Here is a 23,118-nt window from a genome sequence, read left to right as displayed (position 1 = left end):
TTTCAAACTTCCCCAAGCTGCCTGGGGCCAAAGGCCAGGCCTCCCCACCCCCTTCCTGTGCATGGATGTTGAGCGTATCACAAAATGCTGGCTCTCCTGTTGTTGTTTCTGGAAAACAAATGCTTCCTTCCAAGGTTCCCCCTCCCGGTTAATAACTGTGTTCAGGACTCCAAGTCCCTGGACGCATTACTATGGATCTGTCCAGGTTTGAGATCTCAACTTTGCGATTTCCTCCCTGTCTTCCTGGTCTCTCCAGACCCTGCTGAGTTAAAGATACAAACTTCCACCGGCCTGGAGAACACTCAGCTGATCCCGCGCCATGCCTCAGTCTTCCTCTGTGGTCCCCGGGACACCAGGATGTGGGCCCCGGTAAATGCAGTTTATTCTCCTTGTAGTCACTTCCCAAACCCATGGAAACAGGACGGAAATACCACTGGCCCCAGTGTTAGCCTTCTGCAGACTGCCCAGCCTCGTCCTCCCTGTCCATGCCCCCTTTTCATCTCAGGAACTGGGCGTAACCCCCACCTCTAGCCCTGTAATCAGGTTCTCAGACTGACTGTGAAAAACATATGCATCCCGCCCTGCCATCGGGTTATACCCCCTTCTCCTGGTCATGACATCCCCTGTGAGGTCGGCCACTGCATTCGATGAATACAAAGATTGGGGCCGCATGGCTAGAGCCACAGAAGGACACCACAGCAGCCCACCTGTGTCGAGTCTGGGGCCCACAGACTTTAGGGAAAAGTTGTTTCTGTTATATCTACAGCCTTCTAGAAGCCACCACCTGGCTTTGCTGTCCCCAGACTCCCTGGCCCAACGTATTTACATAGAGACCGGTGCTGGGCTAATGAGTTGCCACTTGAAATAGCATTTAATTTGTGCTTTGCTGTCTGGGTATGCACGTTCCTCCTGTTGTGCCCTTTGGCTGTAAGCTCTCTGAGAGCCTAGATTTCTTCTGTGCGCTGCAGTGTCTCTCCAAAGACCCTCTACAGTGGGACCTCCATCGGTGCTGGCAGCAGGGAAGCTGACTGGGGGACTAGGAGTCCAAAGTGCACATAAAAATATTTGAGTACACCCCTGGGGATAAAAATATATTATATGTTTATAAAAAATTAAAAATTAAAAAAAAATTTTTAATTAAAAAAAATATTTGAGTACACAGACACAATAATAAACTCCTATATTTCCATACCACTGGTTAGGAGTTAAGAGTCTTAGAACAACCTTCTAAGAAGGGCATCTGTGTAGCTCAGTTGATTAAGCTTCTACCTTCGGCTCAGGTCATGATCCCGGGGTCCTGGGATCGAACTCCGCATTGGGCTCCCTGCTCAACAGGGATTCTGCTTCTCTCTCTCTCTTTACTGATACTCCCTCCCCCTGCTTGTTCTTTTTTCTCTCTCAGACAAATTTTAAAAAAAAAAAATTTTTTAAAGAACAAAGTTCTAAGAAAAATAGAGCAGGCATTATCATGCCCATATCACAGATGAGGAACTAGGGTTCCGAAAGAGGAAGCGACATGCCCAAGTCGCAAGTCCCACACAGCAAATATGTGCAGAACCAAGGTGACAAGTCTGGGCTTCTGAGGACTCGTCTAGCCTAGTGTCTGCCACTCTACACCTCCAAAAGGAAAAGGAAGTGGGGTGAGGTGGGAACAGCCCAACTGCCCATCCACGGATGAATGGATAAAGAAGATGTGGTATGTGGGCACCGCGGAATCTCACTCAGCCATGAGAAACAAGGACATCCGGCCATTGGCAACACGAAGGAACCTTGAGCATGCGATGCTAAGTGAGAGTAAGTTAGAGGGAAAAAATGTACTGTGTACTAGCACTTATCTGTGGAACCTAAGAAGCCAAACCTGTAAAAACGGAAAGTGAAACACCACTTCCTCCGCCTGACTTATTTCGCTAAGCATGATACGCTCTAGTTCCATCCATGTTGTCGCAAATGGCAAGATTTCATTTCTTTTGATGGCTGCATAGTATTCCATTGTGTATATGTACCACATCTTCTTGATCCATTCATCTGTTGATGGACATCTAGGTTCTTTCCATAGTTTGGCTATTGTGGACATTGCTGCTATAAACATTCGAGTACACGTGCCCCTTTGGATCACTACGTTTGTATCTTTAGGGTAAATACCCAATAGTGGTGTTGCAACATGGGGGCTTAAGTGGGTAGGAGAAGAATAAATGAAAGAAGATGGGATTGGGAGGGAGACAAACCATAAGTGACTCTTAATCTCACAAAACAAACTGAGGGTTGCTGGGGGGAGGGGGTTTGGGAGAAGGGGGTGGTATTATGGACATTGGGGAGGGTATGTGCTTTGGTGAGTGCTGTGAAGTGTGTAAACCTGGTGATTCACAGACCTGTACCCCTGGGGATAAAAATATATGTTTATAAAAAATAAAAAATTATATTAAAAAAATAATAATAATAAAAAAAAACGAAAAGTGAAAGAGTGGTTACCAGGAAATGGGCGGAGGGTGGGGAGAGTGGCACTGGAGGGATAAGAGAGATGGGGCTTAAGGGTTCCTACTTGCAATGAGTAGGAAATAAGCGCCAGAGATCTAATGCACAGTACAGCAAATACAGACAATGAAGTTGAATTATAGTCATCAAACTCACTAAGAGATTAGAACTTAATTATTCCAACTAAAAAGCATAATTGTATAACAGAGGTGCTAATTATTACTACAATGGTAATCATATTACAATACATAAGTGTAGGGACGCCTGGGTGGCTCAGTTGGTTAAGCAGCTGCCTTCGGCTCAGGTCATGATCCCAGCGTCCTGGAATCGAGTCCCACATCGGGCTCCTTGCTCCGCAGGGAGCCTGCTTCTCCCTCTGACTCTGCCTTCCACTCTGTCTGCCTGTGCTCGCTCTCGCCTGCTCTCTCTCTGACAAATAAATAAATAAAATCTTTAAAAAAACAAACACACACACACACACAAAAAACAATACATAAGTGTACCAAATTTACAGGCTGTAGTTCTTAAATTTACACAAGGCTATATCAAATATATTTGAATTGTTTTTAAAATGGAAAAAAAAAAAAGACAAATGGCTGCACTGCAATATGTCCTTGCCCTCCATCCCATCTACAAATCCAAGTGCAGGCACCACCTAAACTATAGGTAGTCCCAGTAGACTAGTGTATGGGGGCACATAACTCTGTGGGAAATAGGTCATTTAAGCAGATCTATACTCTCAAAGCTATGAGCCTGTGAAAGGATAAGCAGAGACTAGGGATCGGCACTATACAGGGGCTAAGTCTGGGAACGAAAAGGAGAAGAAAGTGACTGAGCAATGAGAGGCATGGTAGGATGTCCCAAAAACAGAGAAGGGGGCTAGGAAAAGGCATCAGGAGAGAGAGGTGGAAGGGGAAGGGAAGGTTAGGAAGGCGAGCAAAGAAGAAAGACATAAGCGGGAAGAGAAGGATACATACTTTTTCTGTGCCTCTAGCTTTCCTGCTATAAGGGCGTCCTGGGAGACAGAAGCCATAGCATGGGCATTAGAGTTTCACTCACCTTCTTTCCAAGGATCAGCCAGCAAAGATAAAACACAAGAAGCAAGATACAAATAGAATGAGATTAAGAGAACGTTTGATACTCACATAAACCAAAGAAAAGAGAAGAAATATATTGAAGTTAGAAGCAGAAGAAAGAAAAGTGAAAGGGTTGGCCAGGTTAGGACACCACCAGAGAGAAGCAAAAGCCTCCATCCAAGACTGATACTGGGGATGAGTCGAGGAGAAGATCAGTGGAGGAGGAGTGGGGGGCCACACCATGACGCCTGCATGGGAACAATGGTCTTAGGAGGAGGAGGTCCAAAACTAGAAGACCACACAGCAGGGCCCCTGAAGGGGAGAAGACCCTGGTGTGGTCCTTATGAAAACAAGACACTCAGGCAGGTGACCCCACAACATTTACTTTTTATTGGCAGAAGGTCTGTAGCTGATAGTCACATCTGCGTGTGTTCACTGTTTGATCGTCATTTGTCCACCTGCCATGAAGGTATCGTCTGTCTTAATAAACCTATAAAAACAGAACCCACAGACTTCACGCTTCTTGAGTAGGCCATTCATGATGGTGGCCCACACGTTGGTAGTCAGTGAGTGAATTCTGATGGAGATAGTAGATCTGCTGGTCGTGACAATGGTATAAACATAGCCCATGAGATGCTCATCAAAGTGGTGTTGCTGACTGTGAGGATGGTAATGATAGTGCAGACAGTGATGAGAAGGCAGCTAATGCAGTGATGATGCCACAGGCAACAGACATGGAGTTCTGTTCATGATGGGGGTGGGAATCACGGTGATGGTGGTTGGAATGAGGAAAACAATCTCTGCAGAGCTAGGTCACCGCTTATAAAGCACTGTGGGTGTGTGTGTGTGAATGACAGGAAGACACAGAGACAAAGAATCAGAGAAAGAGAAAGAGAGAGAGACAGAGAGAGATATCATCTGTAAATCACCCATCGTTAAACCAGAGTAACATCCACCCCAGGACCCTTCCGACAGACATCACAAATGGCCAAGGTCCATAAACTACCCTTTTCCCCTAAAATGCCTAATAAAAACAAAAGAAGGGTAAATCCATGGACACTTTTCCTTTCTCTTTAGAAGTGTTTGCTAAATTTTGTTATACAAGAACACTCACCTAGGAATTCCCTGGGGAGATTCTGAAATCATACATAACCTATGTTGGCTGAAAAGAACCTGAAAAATCATCTGAACCGTGTGGTTCTCAACTCAAATATGCATTAGAACCTACTAGAGATATGTTTGTTTTGTTTTGTTTTTCCCACAATACTGATGCCAGAACCTCATTCCATATGAACCACCTGAATCAAAATCCAAGAGGTGGGATACCGGCATAAACATTTTAAAAACATTCCCCAGATGATATTTTTTATCAACTCTCCTGATTAAGAATCTTCTGTCCTACAGAAGAAACCAGAGGAAGCCACCACCATGCAGTACTTAGTGGCAGGGTCACAACCTTGCATGCTGCTGACCCAATGAGCAAGGCTTGCTGTCGCTCTCATTGTTAAATTTGGTAAAAAAAAAAAAAAAAAAAAAAAAGAAAGAAAAAGAAAAAAAGAAAAGAAAAGAAAAAAGAAAAAGAAAAAAAAAATTGCTTGGCAGTGTTGGAACACCAAGAAGAGAGAGAGAGTGGTATAACAGAGAAACCAAGAAGCTGGACCAGGGCCATGTCTGGCTTCTCATGAAGCACATCCCAGGTAGAGCTCCGAGGTAAAGGGATTTCCCAGCCCCTCTCTGCACCCCAGTTTTCTTCCCCACCCTACCCACAGCACTGCCCCATACTTAGGGTTCCTGGGGAGGCAAGTGCAATTTCAACTCCACAAGCCATCATCCCTCAAACCCTGGCCTTGTCCCCACACTATTCCCATCCAGCCAGCCCTCAGGAGGCCCCCAAACCCAGAAGAAACATCCTCATACTTTCTTGGTGGGGACTTTGATCTTCAAGAACTCCGCCTCTCTGGCCAGCACCTGCCACGGGGCGTGTATCCGGACAAAGACGAATCCCTGGCTTTTATTCTGTAAGGTACAAAGGAAAAAGAAATGGAAACACTTAGAAGGACATAGCTTAAATTCCTGTCTCCCCACCTCTCCCAAACTAGAAGCCCTGACCTGGTGTTTGTTCTCTTAAAACTTCACCAAGACCCAGTCCCCTCCTGCCCATATCCCCTTCACCAGCTCTGTTCCAGAAAGGCTCTCATGAAAAACCACAGAGTACTGCTCCCAAAGTATGGTCCTTGGAGGCTTCGTGGCTTCAGAGGGAAAGAAGAATTTAAAAGAGCCTGTCCCCAGACTGGAAATGTAAGCAATTATGATTTTCGCAGATATCTATTACACTTTTCCGAGCAGTGAGAGGAGTTACCTTTGCTGGCGTGTGACAAAAAGCCAGACACTCGTCCTGTTCACATAGTGTCACTGTTCATTGTTAAATTTGCATGTGTTCCTACTGTGCTATGTCATAGCCAAAACGACAAAAGTGGTTCACGAAGCCCAAAAGGTATGACATAAACAGTAAGGTAGAACAATGCAAAATGACATCATAAACATAAATCACGAACAGGGCTCCAGCGTGAACACAGATTATAAATATACGTCCATGTCCCTGCGTAAGTGATTCTGTGAGTGTCAAGAATGCACCCAAAAATGGAAAGAAAAGGAAATGCAGCGATGAGCCCTTGAAAATCGGGTCTTATTGACTCAGTAATCCTCATCACAGTGCCTGTGATAAAATACTGGTCAGATTATGACAAGAAGGTGTCAATTTCTCCCCATCTTCAAATAAAACCTCAAATTCTTTTCAAAACAAGCACAGAAAGAAAACAACTACTACTGACATTCATTCAATTAGTTTTGTCCTAAAGAATGAGATGAAACCAAAACAAGTCAGAAAAATGGGCAAAAACCCCATTCTCAAGAAAGGTGTAATGAATACCACCTGCAGAATTCATTACAAACGTGCAGGGTTCACAGAAAGAGCGGAACAAGCCAAGGACACCATTACTTCATCATCACATGGCTGTGGAGATCACACAGGCCCCGGGTCCCAGGGTGGGAAGATGCTGGTGGGCCAGCTTGCCCCAGACATCAGCGTGCAGCCGAGGGGCGGCGTGGGAACCCAGTCCTAGTGCATGTGCTCTGCAGAGAGAACACTCGCAGCTTCTTGTTCCACTGGCCCTCTAGCCCCCGAGGTTTCTACTGAATTCCCACGTATTTTGTGAAGCAGGAATCACAGAGAGCAGTACTGAGAAGACACCAACTCTGCGTGCAGCAAAGGTGTTACCACTCACGTAAAAGCAGGTGTTCCCTTCAAAAATCATTCTCCAGCTTCATTCGCGGAATGAGCATGTTCGGGGCCCCCAGGGTGTTGTAGTGGGTCAAGCTTCCAACTCTTGGTTTCAGCTCAGGTCATGATCTCAGGTTGCAAGATGGAGCCCCGCTGCATGCTCAGCGTGGAGTCTGAGACTGTCTCTCTCCCTCTCCCTCTGCCCCTCCCACTCATGCTGTCACTCTCAAATAAATAAATCTTAAAAAAAAAAAAAAATTAATGAATGAATGTGTTCAACAATCACCCTCTGGTCTTGATTTGGCGTTGAAGGTAACAGTGGCAGCCAGCCACATGCAGGCCTGACCATCTGCTTCTCCAATGCTCTGGACAGAAGAATAGGTAGGAAACCAGAGGACCACATTCCCCCCACAGAAGTATGCGGACCATGGCAATGAGTAAGATAAACAGCTATTTACGGTGCTCATAATGCAAGTGAAGACCATCTCTACAACTCTACATGGCAGTCCCACAATCTGTTCATTAATTCAACATCCAGAACCTACCCCCCCCCCCACTTTGGGGATGAAAGGTTACAATTTATAAGGAAGAAGGGGGAAGAAGAAATGAAGATTTTACAGGAAGACTTAACTATAGTATGAAAGTCTTGGAGAGTCTGCAAACACCTGAAAATAATAACAATAATCGTGATGTGCATATACTGAGTGTGTATCAGGAACAAGGACAGAGCGAGACAGTCCTGTACTTTAGCACAAAGGATATTCAGGGCCAGGCTGTCAGCAGGTACTGTCGCCTACTCCATTTTACAGTTGAGGAAATCAAGGCAGGGAAAATCTAAATCGTTGGTCCAAAGTTACATAAATATTGTGATAGGGGAAAAAAAGCTATTTAGACCCAAGCAGTCCATGCTCTACCTGATGATTTTCTTATCCATGTGGGACAGACCGAACATATTACCAGGCAGAGACACAAACCACCTCCAAGGGCTGAAACGGAACATAAAGACATGCTTTTTGGACTAAAATCCAATCAAAAGATGGATAAGGACTCTATGAGGCAGTCCTAAGATGAAACACTCAACCTTCCAGCTTCCAAGGATGACATCGTTGTGCCGAAACACTGGAAGTGGCTTTCAGCAAGGAATCTCCTCGATTCCTACGTCTGTCTGTGGTTATAATGTCCCGGGTTACTAGATGGAGCCATCCATCACTTGCTGCTACTCCTAACTGTAATTTAAGCTTCTCTAATTTAGTGAAAATGGAAGGAAGAAAGGAAACCATCTGGGAAGCTGACCTGTGACCCCAGCCCTCCATTGTGGCCCCAGTAAAAATGATTTTAGTGAAAGATGGCAAACGGTACCATCTTTCTCCTGGAGATGAAATCATGACTCTTGCTGATTTTAACATATGATGTTTTGTCCTTGCTTTTAAATTGTGATGAATGTTTTTCTTAAAAAAAAAACTTTACCTATAATTGGTAGTGCAAGTATATATTGAATGTTCTTTAAGTGGCTGCAGATGTTCCAAGTTTGAGGGAGGGTTGAGAAGGTTAAGGGTCTGAGTCCACGGCCTTGATGGCAGATCACTAGCCATCCATCCCCTGACAGCCATCCCCTTCATCCACTTAAAGCTAAGTATATGGCCATCCAGAATCAAGTCTGTATCTCCCTGTATGGTTAGGCATAACCAAACACTGATTTCTAAGCCGTGTGGTGTGGGAGGAAGTGTCATGAAGCAGCTGCTGGCAACACTCTTTAAAGACAGCAAAGGGGTGCCCTTTGCCCCTCCATAGTCCTCCCTTCCCCAGATCAGTTGCCTAGAACGTGGAGCCAAGCACATCAGACCTTGAAAGTCAAAGTCAAGGCCAGAAAGAGCAAAGTACCAAGAGAAAATCTGGGTCCTAACCTCAGAGTGTCACAACAGACTGTGACTTGAGAGAGTCTATTAACGGCAGCCTGACCTCTTGGCTAGTTCCCTCCAGCAAAGCATACTTCTCCTGTGTTCTTCTCAAGCAGGCCATGTAGTAAATGAAGATTAAAGCTGGAGTGCAGTTGGTGTGGCACTAACACCCAGCCACGGCCCTGTCAATCCGTGCGACATTGTTGCCCTCTTGTAAAAAGAAAGTCACACGAGCTGACGTGAAATGTTAGTTAGGTCTCCCAGGGAAAATCAAATGCTTGAAAACCTCTGAGCAGAACCATCGCCCAGTACGGAAGCTCTTTCTACTAACCCAGGAATCTAAAATTGAAGGAAAACACAGATCAGGCTTTAAAGGGGGGGGGGGGGAAGAAGTTTCCTTCTTCTCTAGGCCCAACTACCATCCATTCTTCCCGTATTCAGATTCTCTCTGGCAGAGCAGGGGAGTGGAAAGAGCGTGGGCTCCAGATAAAAACAGATTCAGATCTGAATCCTGGATTTTATAGCTGTAGGATCACGGACAAGGCACTGAACCAAATGAGCCTCAGTTTCTTTATCTAAATATGGATGAGAAAGACTAGACTGCAGGGCTGTTGTGAGGATTGGAGAGAAGGTTTCTGCGAAGTCCCTGCCACAGGGCCTGGACTGTGGGCCAGGGGAGAGGTCAGCCATGACCGTGCGGATGTGCTCCACCCAACCGAAATGACTGCAGGGACAGCCAGCTCCTCCAGCACCTAGCACGGGGCTGGACACAGAGGAGGTCCTCCTTGAATTCCTGCCGTCAACAGAAAGACTCAGGGAACACCAGTTCCCATTACGTTACAACAGAGACTACACAATCCTTCACTACCCTTGAACTTTTAAAATTATCAACAGGATTTTCAAAATGTCCCATGTGTCCTAAAGGAAATTCACAGGTTCAAAATAGAGCACATCTCCAGACATTGAGGATAAGGGCAGAAAACAGGACTTTCTGAAACCGACATGAAATTCAACATAAAGTAGGTAAGAGATGGCCTAGTAGAGCATATGGCCCCATCTCTAGAAGAGATTTTATAAATGCGTTACCCATGTGACTAGAGGGGCTCCCACACCTTATCAGGCAACTAGAATTTAAATCCATAGAAAAGGAATGGTCACATGTCATTTGGTTCTGGTCATCAGACAAAGGAAACAGTGCCTAAAGATTTCTGCAAGCAAGCACAAACACATCCGTGTTGGGGACGCAACTCTGCCAGTCCCAAGAAATGTGAAATAGACAACGGAGCAGAAAAATCTCTCCTGCTCAGCGGAAATGCCTCACAAAACTGTGCGACTGCTTTCACCATGATTCTATCTTCATAAAACCCTACAGATTCTGTGTCTCCATCTCCTGGGTGTCAAGAAAAGATACCTGAGAAGAGGATGCAGGCATTCTGGTCGAGGAAATGAAAAGCAAGTATAGATAAAACAAGAACGGTACATGTAGGGTTCAGTACCATTCATACTTGGAGGCATCCATGGGGGGGTTGGAGGGTATCCCCATGGATATGTACTCCTCAGTCATAACCTGACTTTCAGCTCTCTCAGTCTCCTTTAAGTGGTGCTGTCAGCTGGTTTCCTAGACCTGCTCACCACAAACTAAATCAGTGGAACCCAGAATTCACAAAGCCAAGTCGGGTCCCCTGTGCACCTGTGCTCTGCCTAGTCAGCCAGTGTCCCATCCTCTCCTTCCTTCCTTCCTTCCTTCCTTCCTTTCTAAAGTCACCTCGACAGCAGGCCTGATCACAGGCACCTCCTCTAACACACCAGCTCCTCTGCCCCCTCCCTGGACTCCAGCCACACAGCCCTTCCCAGGGGTTTCCAACAGCCCCAGCCCGTGTCCCACTTCAGAACCTCCTCACACTCTGTTTCCTCCCCTGCAAAGTCCCCTCTTGCCCTCAGACCCAGCCAACTCATAACTGCTTCTCACCTTTATCATCACGTCTCCAGGAGGCCTTTTCTGAACCCTGGATGATGCCTGGTCCCCCTCTTGCCTGCCTGGCTCCCGTCCTTCTCCTCCATAGCACTGGCCACTAGTGCAATCGCTACTACTTGGTATCTAGTGCTTCTTTTCCTGACTAGACCTTCAGCTCTAGGAGGACGAAGCACATGTCTCTCTTGGTGACAAATTTGTCCTCAGCAGGCGACACAGAACTGTCATATAGTATAAACTCAGTAAGTATGTAGTATAACTCCAATATGCACAGATGCCTAGTCAGTTCTGCTTGGAGCCTGTGAATAATTTCTAAAAATTGGCTACCACGGCGCAGAAAGCAATTGGTGACCTTTGGCCAACCACATTTAAATCTAGTTCTATTTCAAGAGAATAGTTCAACTACTCTTAAGTGTCATCTCTCAATCTGTTTCTCCTATTAACAACGGAAGTGATTCGAGATTCCATCTGACCAGGAACCTTATGAAGGCTTTGCAAGAGGGCCTCTCTGTTCCCACCAGTAGCCCCTGGTCTTCACTGCCTTTCCAGACCACTACTCCCTTTCCTGGAGGCCTAACCCACGTGCACACATTCATTCTGGTGCTCGCAAAACGCAATCTGTACAGAGCTAGGACTGCACATACCTAGAACTCTCTGCCTTATAGCCTTAAAGGGTGTTGCAGCATTAAGGAGAAGAACCAGGGGTACCTTGGAAAATAAAAGGGACTTCAACTATAAAAGCCTTTGGTATCTGTACTTGCCAAGCATCAGCTTTCCATGGTACCATTCAGCTTCCCCACACAGACAGCTCAGAGCAGAGCCCACCAATGAGCATGGTGAATGTCAGAAGAACGAACTGATTTGACCAAAGGACTCTGGACATAAAGAGGCCTCCAAAGATAGCTAATATACCTTCCTCAAATAACAAATGAAGACCTAGAATGCAAGAGGCTCAGCTGCTTGGATGTGGACATGCAGCTAGTGAGCAGCAGAGCCAGGAAAGAAATCCAGGTTTCCTGACACCGGGGCCAGTCCCACAGTGCCTGAGCGGGACAGCACCGCACGTCCCTGAGGGCGCCCAGTCCATCAGAGGGCAATCCTGCAGCCTCTCCCTTCACAGGAGAGTAGGTAAATGAGGGATGGAGGAAAAGCAGTGTTGGGAGGGAACTGCACCCCCAGCAACCCCTCTCCAGTGTTCCAGCCACTTGTCAGGGTCCTTGGCAGGGACCAAGGGCCAAGCGCTCCTGGTGCGACTCTCCGTGTTGTTTATGTCTTGCTGTTGTTATCCAAAGACTGCATGTGACTTTGCAAGACCACGTCCTCCCTCCAGAGAGATGAGAATGAATGGGAGGCAGCCCCAGCCAAACACTGGAAACCGATACTCCACAAGCCGCCTTCCCACACAGGCCTGCCAAGCCGCCTCAACGCTGACCCCAGACGCCTGAGTGTACTCTGGTCCCGGGCCCTGCTGTGAGCTGAGAATATCAGCGGCAGCACATTGTGGCCCAGGAAAAGGGCAGTCAGAGGAAGGGTGGGGAGATGAGCATGTGGACAACAGACAAAGCAGGGCCAGGCTCACCTAAGGTATCACCAACCTTAGTTACCTGGGATTGGCACATGGTCCCACAGCGAGAGTGACAGAAGCCCTCAGTGACTCCCACATTCTCAGATCATCTGGGAGGCCACAGGTGACAGCAAGGGAACCTCCTCTTGAACCCTAGCCTCTCCAGGCCAAGGTGGGGATGGGTCAGCAGAGGCAGAGGGCAGGACCAACTGCCTACTGCACCCTGTCCTGGAAACCCCCCCAAAATATCCAAGGCATGTCCCCTCTTATAGGAAAGGCTTTATCTAATCATCAACCAAAGACTCAGGACAACCTAGCCAGGGTCCTGCAGAAATGAAAATTCAGCCCATCTTGTCCTTTTTTCAAAGCAAATAGTCATCACCAAAGTTCCTGGAAGGGGAGGACACTCAGGGCTGGGAGGATCCTTTGGGTCAGCCACCAAAATGGACAGGTTCCCAGAAGCAAGCAATTATCTCTGGACCCACACAGAAGTGTCGACTCTATGTATCACCTAACCCTGCACTCCAGACAGGAGCCTCCAGAAAACCTCCACTCAAAGCCCAGGTGGAGATGAAGTAGTGAGGACAAACCCAGAAAAACTGAAGAGTCAGATCCTCTTACACACCATGGGGTGAGAGAGCCCTTTCCTCCTGCCAGTCCCGGCACAGAGGCCACCAAGGGCGGCACCGCACCCTGGAAAGAGAGCCACACGTACAGAGCAGGACTAACTGTTCTCTGGGCTTCATTCTACTTCAAAAATCCTGCAGAAGAAATGAGAGCAAATCTTCACCATATATGACACGCCGTGGGAAGGCCGTGGGTACTCGGGCCTCAGGACCCAGCCTGGGAGCCTGGCTCTATCACTTACGGGCTACGCCATTCATGACGCATCACCAAGGTCTTGAAACTCAGAGACAATGTTAAAATAACCGTAATAACTAATACCACCCGGAGGACAAAAGGACAAACAGTACAAAGACACCCACAGACTCTTTCAGGCCTACGTATTTCCATTACCTCCGTCCTGATGATGCTTCGCAGGCATGTACAGACGTCAGTCAGAGCTCAACAGCCCCAATGCTTTGAATAGTTGCAGTTTATCACCCATTAGTTACACCTCGATAAAGTTAGAGGAAAAACATAAAACAATGCCACACTTTTCACAATTTTTTTCTTTTGGAAAAGACCCTCATTTTTCATTAAAATCTGTTACATGAATAGGCTATTTGGTTAACAATATGCCATGTTAGTTTTTAGTTAATAAATAAATATTCAGAAGTTAATACTGATCCCACGGTAGCTCAGAAGTAGACGAGATTACATAAATATTCTGCAAACTATCATGTATAAACAAAAAGGATTTTCTTGAGAGCGAACTCGGGGACAGCCACTGCTGAATCTCTGGTACTCAAAGGAGTACCAGAACTCAAAGGTACTGGTACTCAAAGGACAGAGCCTGCTCCTGCCTTTGGATCACAGAACGTATGGCCTTGACCTCCATGGGGATCCTACCAGGCTTCTTGGGTCCGACTTAAGAGAAATCACAGCTAAGCCCAGCACAGCAATAGTTCCTGACACATCCCTCAACAGTAACAAGCGAGGTCAAAGATACAAGAGAATGTTTGTCTTGGGAATCCGTAATGTATAAAGTAACAAGCTAAATAGAACCAATGAGCCAGGGAACAAATTTCTGCAAAAATAGAGGATAAAAATCCATAAGCCCTTAAGATGTTGGCAGAAAGGACAGGGCCTCTCTCCAAACTAAGGAAGGTTAGGAGGGATGAGGACCAGGCTTCAGGTACACAGGGCCAGCCCCTGACAGAGGGGAAGAGGTCACACATAAACTATGACAAAGACCAGAGGAAAATGTTGGCCTTCCCTATTCATCACAGCAAAAGTATTTTGGACAGTCGACATCTCGCAAGTGGAATCAGATGCTGCAGAAGGCTAGCTCTCAGCCCTATGTGGGCTTCCCACTCACCCCTAGCAGGACGCTGTGAGCATTTCAATGCCCAGAGGAAGGGAGGGCAGATGTGGAGAGGTGGACAACAGGGCTGCTGTTGGTGACTGACACATATGCAGACCAAGGACGATCCACAGGTCCTGGGTGAGCTGGAAGAGTTGCAGTTTACTTCTCTTGCCTCATCATCCAACCCCATAGAACACCATAGCATCATCAGAAATGCCCCAGATCAGTCAATCCTAGGGTCACCCCACAGATCAGCAGTGAGTACCACTACATCCAACAGCCATCAGACCTTCAGGCAGCCGTACCCAGTGCCTCCTTCCTTCCTTTGGCCCCTGTGATAAATGTCCCACTCAAAGAGAAGCATTTCCAGGCATTTAAAAGTCTCTACTACCTCTACAAGTACACCATTACTAATATCCCTCCTAACTCAAAACTTATGTGCTTCTTTGATTTTGATACTTTTCTCCCCTCCTGAAGAAATTTGTATAAAACCTTCAGGCTATCATTAATTAACCCCTCTTCCTCCCAAAGATGTGCCCTCTCTTCTCTTAGCCATGACTCACTTCTCCCCCAGGGAATAACTCCACTATTTCCTATGATTCAATCATCTCAACATATTTCAATTCAACAAGTCTTTATTGGGCAACAACGGTGTGTTCAGCAATGTACTAAGAGTTAAGGGCATACAGAAGAAATATGTTACTATACCATCACACACACACAGCTTTCAGACTCTTTTTGGAAACCTGATGAATGATATCTAACACATGAACCAGATGAACAACATCGTGACCAGGGGTAAGAAATGTCCAAAAGGACAGGACAACTAGTGAATGTTCATAGGATTCTTGCCTTTCACTCATCAATAATTGCCAGATTTTGCTCAGAGAGAATTACTTCTCCTGGATCTCCGCCTACAACTTCAGTGGAACTAACCCTACCACCACCTCCAGAATTAAGCCCAGTTAGCCTGAGCCAATCAGCGTATCCCTCCTCTTGGCCAAAACAATTGGTTCTGGAATCGGTTTGTAATGCAGTCAGAACCAATAAGACGTTGTAGAAATGTTGGCCAGGGATTCGGGAGAAAGCAGCTTTCCCTTTCTGCCAGAACTCTGGGGAGAAGAGTGACCGTCATTTGTCTCCATAAAGGGAAGACCTGGGTCAGCCAAGGGACCACTGAGTCAACAGAAGTAGAACCTGCAGAAGGTTAAACAGAACGGGGGAGAAATAGGGAGTCCTTGGGGACATCATTTGAGCTGCTGGATCGAGATTCACCAAATTTACTTATGGGCTTTTTGATCGCATGAGCTCATAAATTCCCTTTGTCGTTCAAGCTGGTTTGAGTTGGGTTTTCTGTCCACACAACCCAGAGTTCTCCCTGATCTTAGAAATCAGTAGAAGAGCTGAGGCGGGGCTAGAGGAGCCAGAAAGGGATGCCATGGGAGGACAGGGACTGTGAGCTGTACTATGAACACTGTAGGATGGGACTGACAGCCCTGACAGGGCTGTGGCTGGCAGGGAGAAAAGGGATAGGCAGATAAAGGTGCAAGGAGGAATGTGTGTGGCGTGTGGAGCCCAGCCTGCCTAAAGCAGGTAGAAGCCAGGGAGCCAGAGGGCGGAGATGTGGTCTGTGCTGGCCACATACCACATGGGCATGCTACCGCTGCCCATGAACTTCACAAAACAGCAACCTGGATAGATCAACCCTGTACAGTCACCTACACTTATGAGCTCTTCAATGGGATAAAAAGTAACAAGAGTACCCCCTGAGGAAATGCTTTCCTCCTTTCTCAGCAGAGCTCAAGCTGGGAACATCCTCCCAATGGCCAGTGAGCCTAAGAAATACAATAGATGGGCAGGGACTGCCCCCTGCTCCACAGCTGGTCTAGGTTGTGGTCAAAAGAATAAAGGAGCAAGCCTCCCAGGTGCCACTGTGACCTTCTGCAGGTCAGAGGAAGCAGATTTCTTAAAGGCGAGGCTCTGGCTCTTTATTCTAGTGGCCATTCAGCCTTCCTAAGAGAGGTCTTTTATAGGGAGGCAGGTAGATTCTGAACATGTACCGAGAAGCTATAAAACCTGCTACAACACTATGCTTTATTCAGCTAAAGATCCCTTTCCTCAAACCAAACATTTCAAGGGGCAGTCCTGGTCGAACTTCAGAGGACCAGAACTTCACCAGCCATCTTCAGTGCTAAGATGGTCTCTGTGTCACGTGGATGCAAACTACAAGGGTTGTACCCTCCCCCCTGGGAGTGGGTGAAAGCTTCTGATCGTCACAATGACTGGGGAGCACCGTGGTCATTTAGTGGACGAAGGAAGGGATGTCAAATACGTTTCAATGTTTTGGAAAGTCCCACACAAGGAAAATTCTTCTTCCTGAAATATCCAGTGCTCCACCAAGAATCAGTACCCTAGAGCTCAGGGACCTACAGGTGCAAACCCATGTGCTGCCCACAGATGTATTAGACCAGACATAAAAGCAATTATCTCAGGGGCACCTGGGTGGCTCAGTGGGTTAAGCCACTGCCTTCGGCTCAGGTCATGATCTCAGGGTCCTGGGATCGAGTCCCGCATCGGGCTCTCTGCTCAGCGGGAGCCTGCTTCCTTCTCTCTCTCTCTCTCTCTCTCTCTGCCTGCCTCTCAATGTACTTGTAATTTCTCTCTGTCAAATAAATAAATAAAATCTTTAAAAAAAAAAAAAAGCAATTATCTCACCATTTCCTGTCCCCACCCCACTAGACCCAGACTTGAGCGATAATAAGGGGGAGCTTAAAGAAATTACTTGTGAGTAAACGCTGTTAAATTAGCTAAGATCTAGACCTTGGATCCGATATTGAGGAGCTGAGGAGGGACCTTCGGGAAAAGAGTCATCACTATGATGATTAAAAAGAAGAGTTGATTACTTTGTGGGGCTTCCCAAAAAAAACCAGAATTAGCCCACCCGCCAAGAGGGCTGTGAAAATAATCCATCAGCCTAAAGTGGTTTGGGGGCCAGGGGATGAAGGATATGGGGTCCCTGAGAAGCAGAGTACATTTAAGGAGGAGTTCAGAGAGACATGACCTAAAATCCCAGCTCTTCCATACACCCCTGTGTGACCATGGACATGGTATGTAGTTTCTCTGGACCACGCTTTCCTGGTTGGTGAAACAGAAAAATAATAATCCTCAGCAGCAGTGACCCCACAGAGCACTTGAGAAGACCAGCAATGATGTAAGGAAGGAGCCTAGCACCACACCTGGCGCATTATAGGTGCTCCATGCTAACAGTAATTGGATTCTGCAGATGGTGTCTAAGGGCCAGAGGAATTTGAATGAAGGGGGTTTATGCAATCCAGTTTCCAGCATCCTCCCTTTTTTCCCAGAAAAACCTGGCTCCTGGGGCATTTTTTTCCTCTATATGAAGCGAGAGCCCAGTTTGGAACATGTCCCCTCCATGCAGCCAAAACCAGCTTTTCCACAGCCGTGACTCTGCGCACGCACCCTGCCATCAAGCTGGCCCTGCCTGAGACCGCCCGTCCTGCCCCGCAGCCTCCTCTGGTGGGGAAGACAAGGATCATCAGCTCTGCTAATTAAATCCACAGATGAGAACAAAGTGGGCGGCGCTGCAAACAGCAACAGAGAGGATGGGGAAATAAATGAGAAGGGACCTGGGGAGTTTAGGAAATATGGGACAGGAAATAACAAAATGAGATTCAATGCAGAAGAATGCAAGCAACTAACTGGGGGGAATAATCAGGAACAAAGACACTGAGCGGGGAGCTGGAAGAAGGCTGGGAGATGAGGACTTGGGGGCCGCGGTGACAGGTGGCAAGTGGGAGAATGGGCAGTAAGAGGTGAGTGACGAGATACGGACAGAAGTTGCACACTGAGGCCACACGGAGAAGGAGCTGGTGCCCTGAGTCGAACCCGGCCGGGCCACGAGGCATTCTCCGAGGCTCAGTTCCAAAGACAGTCCTGGGTGCCTGGGTGGCTCAGTGGCCAGCTTTCACAAGGTCTAGGAAAATGAGGTCAGGTCATGATCCCAGGATCCTGGGATGGAGCCCCACATCAGGCTCTCTGCTCAGCAGGGAATCTGCTTCCTCCTCTCTCTCTGCCTGCTTCTCTGCCTACTTGTGATCTCTGTCTGTCAAATCAATCAATCAATAAATAAATAAAAAATCTTCAAAGACAGTCCTCCATGCAAGCTCGAGTCACACCTTCTCTAAGGCCCTTCCGGGCTCCTAAAGTGAGTGAGACCCGTCTCCTCACTGACCACTCATCTGGGACACTAGCACTGTCTCTTATTTCTCTACCTCCAGGGTCACAGAGACCCAGCTCTGGAGCTCACTGGCTCCTCCGGGCATCACCATGGGCTCAGCCCCTAGTAGGTTTTCAACACAGTGGGAGAAGGGAGTGACATCACCTCAAACAACACAACAAAGAGAAGAATTTCTCTCCTTCACCCTTTATGGGTTGAGATTATTTCTGAGGCTTCTCTGTCTTTATCTCAAGGCCCTGTGTACTGGGGCAGTTAGCCTACCACAGGGTGTCCTGGAATCAAACACATGTGGTCTGTTCAACCCGTATTCAGGCCAGAGCACAAACCAGAGGTCACTCAGGGTCCAGGGTAAAGAGGACGAATGATGGGTCTGGGAAACACGATGAAGCAGACACACGCCCCTCCCCCTGTTGACAATGACTCTTCCGATTTGGCCGAAATGCAGGCTGTGGCTTCTCAAAACTACAGGGGTTTCCCTGAGCTATTTGCCCCCTTTTAGCTCAAAACCTCATAATTAATTATTACACTCAACACTAATTGGGAGAATGAGGTAGAACTCCTTCTCTGGGAATAAGAGCAAGGCACCACAGAGAAGCTACTGCTGGGGCCATTGTCAAGTCAAGCTCTTAGAAGAAAGGCGGGAGCCCCTCACTGAATCCATGAATACCCCCATTCTCACTAAACATGTGTGTTTTAAAGGACAAAAGAAGCCAACACAAAAATGGCTTTGAGGCTTCGCCTACTTTGGCATCGGGGACAACAGGAGGGAAGTAAAAGACCAACCCGTGCTGAAAAATCCCCCTCCGAGAAGCAGGGATGGAGGTGTTTCTCTGCATAGCAGTTTCACTCTATCCCAAGCCAATAGGATATGCCACGATTGTGAGGTCTCTGCAGAAAGAAAGCCCCCGGTCTCTTCTGGTCCCTCCTGCTCACGTGGACCTACACTGTTCCAGCACTGCTGACCCCCAAGGGTGAGCAGGGGGAGAAACGGGGCACGAGCTGATGACACAGAGCCCCAGGTCCTGGTGCCAGCCCTGCACTTCCTTCCCATCTGGGGTACCTTTGGGATGTCACACCTGAGCCTCCCTGGCCTCTGCCTTCTGCTTCCCTATAAAATGATAAGGTTGAACTCAACAGGTCTGCCTACACTGAAAGATCTTTGATTTTATGAAAGCTGGGAGTTTTCTTAGCAATTCATCTCAAAGCACTGGCCTTTCAGTCATTCCACCACAAAAGTAAACTGATGGGCTGCAAAGCCTTCTTCCTCCCAGGTGTAAGTGAGAGCACAGAGTCACAGAAACTATTACTGCCTAAACAGAGCTATACTTCTTCTGTCTTCTTTCCCCAAGGCTCCCATCTCTGCTTTCATATTCTAAAACTTGAAAGGATCAAAGGTACTAATCAGGATGAGGCACCTCTCTCCTGGATGAAAAATGCAGCAGACATCAGCCAGCAAAAATACTTATTAAACTCTAGTACTCACCCTACCCAAAGTGGTCCTGTGCAGTTGTGCACGTCATGTACTGCGCAAGGATGTCACATTAAGAGGGTCCCAATCACAGAGAAGTTATATTAGAGTCCACAGTTTCCTGACACATGGCAGTAAATTGTTTTGATCTAATAAAAATCATCCTATTAAAACAATTTTTTAAACTGGAAATAAAGGGGCGCCTGGGTGGCTCAGTGGGTTAAGCCACTACCTTCGGCTCAGGTCATGATCTCAGGGTCCTGGGATGGAGCCCCGCACCAGACTCTCTGCTCAGCAGGGAGCCTGCTTCCTCCACTCTCTCTCTGCCTGCCTCTCTGCCTGCTTGTGATCTCTTCTCTGTCAAATAAATAAATAAAATCTTTTGAAAAAAAAATAAATAAAATGGAAATAAAAAGGCGCCTGGGTGGCTCAGAGGGTTAAAGCCTCTGCCTTCGGCTCAGGTCATGATCTCAGCATCCTGGGATCGAGAGCCGCATCGGGCTCTCTGCTCAGCAGGGAGCCTACTTCCCCTTCTCTCTCTGCCTGCCTCTCTGCCTACTTGTAATCTCTATCTGTCAAATAAATAAAATAAAATCTTTAAGAAAAAAAATTAAAAAAATAAAAAATAGAAATAAAGTATCTTGAGGAAGGAAGACCTTTTCCTAATTGGCACAAAGATGCCATATGGACTGGCTGTGGCACCCATCTTAACCCTGGATGCTGACCCACAGGAAAACCAGCAGAAAGAGGACAGAGGCACTTAATGTCCTTTCTAGTGCCCTGGAGCAAAACCTGCTCTCCAGAATATAATCTAGAAGAGTCATCTATACAAGTTGTTAGTGACCAGTAGGCCAAAGCAGAACATCTCTTGGGAATACCTGTATTTGTTAAAGGATCAAACAAAGCAATAATTTCTTGAAGACTGGGTCCATGGCTTGCTCATCAAGCATGAAGTCACCTGGCACAGTACTTACGGGATAGTAAGCACTCCAAACAGTTCCCTGGGATGAACGGGACCCATGGAGGAACGCAGAGCCTATGTGTAGGTCGTGAAAGACTCCAGGACTTAGAAGCCCTAAGTCTTAGCCCACAAAGAGACCATGGCTGGCCAGAAAGCACAACACATCCACTTAGAGTCCTTCATAAGCCCTGCCGACAGGCCATGCTCAGGAGTTTCATGGATGTTTCTAAAACCAGAGAAAGTTAGAGACAGACAACCTTCTGAGCTCATTTTATTCATCCTGCAACCAAGAGAATCAGAGAAGCCGTCCAGAGACTAGTCTCAGGAAGGCTGCCAGCTTTCACAAGGTCTAGGAAAATGAGGTCAGAATTAGATATGTCTTCAGTTCTCCCTCTCCCCATGTCCAGCTGTTTCAGAGAGCTCTCCAAAGGACCCTCCACCTGCCCCTGGGTTGCTCAGAAGGGTCTGTACCCTGAACACTCCCTCATCCTCGCTCACCTCTCATTTAATCCACATCCTTGCAGCTCAGGCAGGCCCGGGATGTCCTAAAGAGGCTCACAGTCTGACCCCAGATTCCACACAGCAAGACCACCCAGAGACTAAGTTTGTCGGTCAATGAGGAGGCAACCCCTTGAGGCATGAAAGGCTGGTGAAGATCTGGTCCCACTCAGCGGAACCGTGACAGGGGCATGAACGCTTCCACCTGCCTGGGACTCAGAGCGGTCACTGAGGCCCATGAGGAGGCTGTTGGGGGGAGAGGAAAACAACGTGGCTGTACCCTTTAAAAAGGAATCTTTTATGGTCTGAGAATTCTATCTCAATTTTTTGAAAAAATCATGCTACCTAAACCTTCATTTCTGCCCACAGGGAGGGCCAGTTCTCTGGGAAGGCCTCCTAAATACTGCTTCCCCAGGAAAAGGATGTGTCCGTGGTCCTGGGAGGAGACATGGAAAGAAACAGTCTCCAGAAGCTGACGGACCTACTGGTCCTTCTATATGACTTTGGGGGAGCCCTGGACCACAGAATGGAAGAAATGACGCCCTCCACGGGACCACCATGAAGAGCCGATGGGCAGAACTGTGGGGAACCCTGGCCATGGGCGTGCCTGGAGCAAGTGCATGGCCTCATCGCCTCCTTCGGTGACAGGGTATGATTTACACTTGGGTCTTTTCTTTTCCTCAGTATTTGGTAACTTTGCCAGGTCCCCACGGCCACCATGTGTGACCAGCTTCTCTACTGCTCTAAGGAAATAAGACCTGCTAAGGGGATGACAGAGAGGGGGTGGGGACTGAGGAGGGTACAGGCCCTGCCAGGGTCAGAACTGTGCAGGTTTTGCCTGTACGCACCTAAAGAAATTTTCTTTGTCTCTCTCATGACACCTGGTGTCCCTGGGCCCCAGAATTCCGGCCTGTGTTCTCTGGCTCCACCGCTGAGCCAGCTCTGCCTCGGACTCCGGACAACTTATATGTTACTGTACGATGACAGACAAATCTGGGACTGCGTGGGCAAACCCTGTCCAACTCGGTCTGCATGGCATGCCTGCCGCCTTCCCCTCCCCGTCCACGTCTCTGGCGTCTCTGCCTCCCTGGAAGGACCGTGGCTGGCGCCCGTTCAGCATGCTGGGGGAAGCCAAGGGGAGTCTGCTCGAAGACTGGGAAAGGCCGGCAGGAGAAAGTCCTGTCAGTTAGGGACAGGCCAAGAGCTAGCGTCATCGCCGGCTGCGCTTCCAGCAGTCCCGTCAACACATCAGGACAAGTGGGGGTTTCTGTCAATCATGGAAGATGCATGGTGTCCTGACCGAGTCCTCCCTGAGCTGATGCGGCTGCTTGGAAGACACTCAGCACTGAAAGAAGCTCCTTGTTCAGGGGTGGTAAAACATTCCAGAGGAAAGGCTCTGCGGTAGCCAGCGCACGGGGGACAAACCGCGTCGGGAGCTGTCAAGCCAGTCAGGTCTCAGTGACAGCCTCGCAGGCCTTTTGAGGACCCTCTCCGCCCCAGTGACACCCACTACAGCTGTGAGCAGGAACATTGCCCCACTCCCACACCACCCTAGGGATGCCCACTGAACCCCGAGCTCGTGAGAAGACGGGGATGAAGGCCCCGAGGCTCACGGCTTTCACACGCATCCGTGGAAAATCTCACAGAGAGAAGCCCTACCCAGACCCTGCCCTCAGGTAGGGGAACTTTCCAAGGGGCTAGA

The 23,118-nt window shown here is 47.8% G+C and overlaps 1 protein-coding gene across 1 annotated transcript in view; it reads right to left on the bottom strand.

Moving 5' to 3' along the window:
- The window catches only part of ANO2 (anoctamin 2), a 335,951-nt gene that overhangs the window by 249,918 nt on the left and 62,915 nt on the right, over positions 1-23,118 (bottom strand). The window contains exon 4 of the mRNA XM_045071882.1: positions 5,466-5,564. Within this exon, the coding sequence (XP_044927817.1) occupies positions 5,466-5,564 (99 nt within the window). The remainder of the gene's footprint in view (positions 1-5,465; positions 5,565-23,118) is intronic.

Source organism: Mustela putorius, unplaced genomic scaffold, assembly GCF_011764305.1.
Source record: "Mustela putorius furo isolate JIRA1106 unplaced genomic scaffold, ASM1176430v1.1 tig00003988_pilon_pilon_pilon, whole genome shotgun sequence".
Taxonomy (NCBI): domain Eukaryota; kingdom Metazoa; phylum Chordata; class Mammalia; order Carnivora; family Mustelidae; genus Mustela; species Mustela putorius.
Note: the sequence above shows the minus strand (reverse complement) of the source record. Positions and strands in the feature narration are given on the sequence as shown.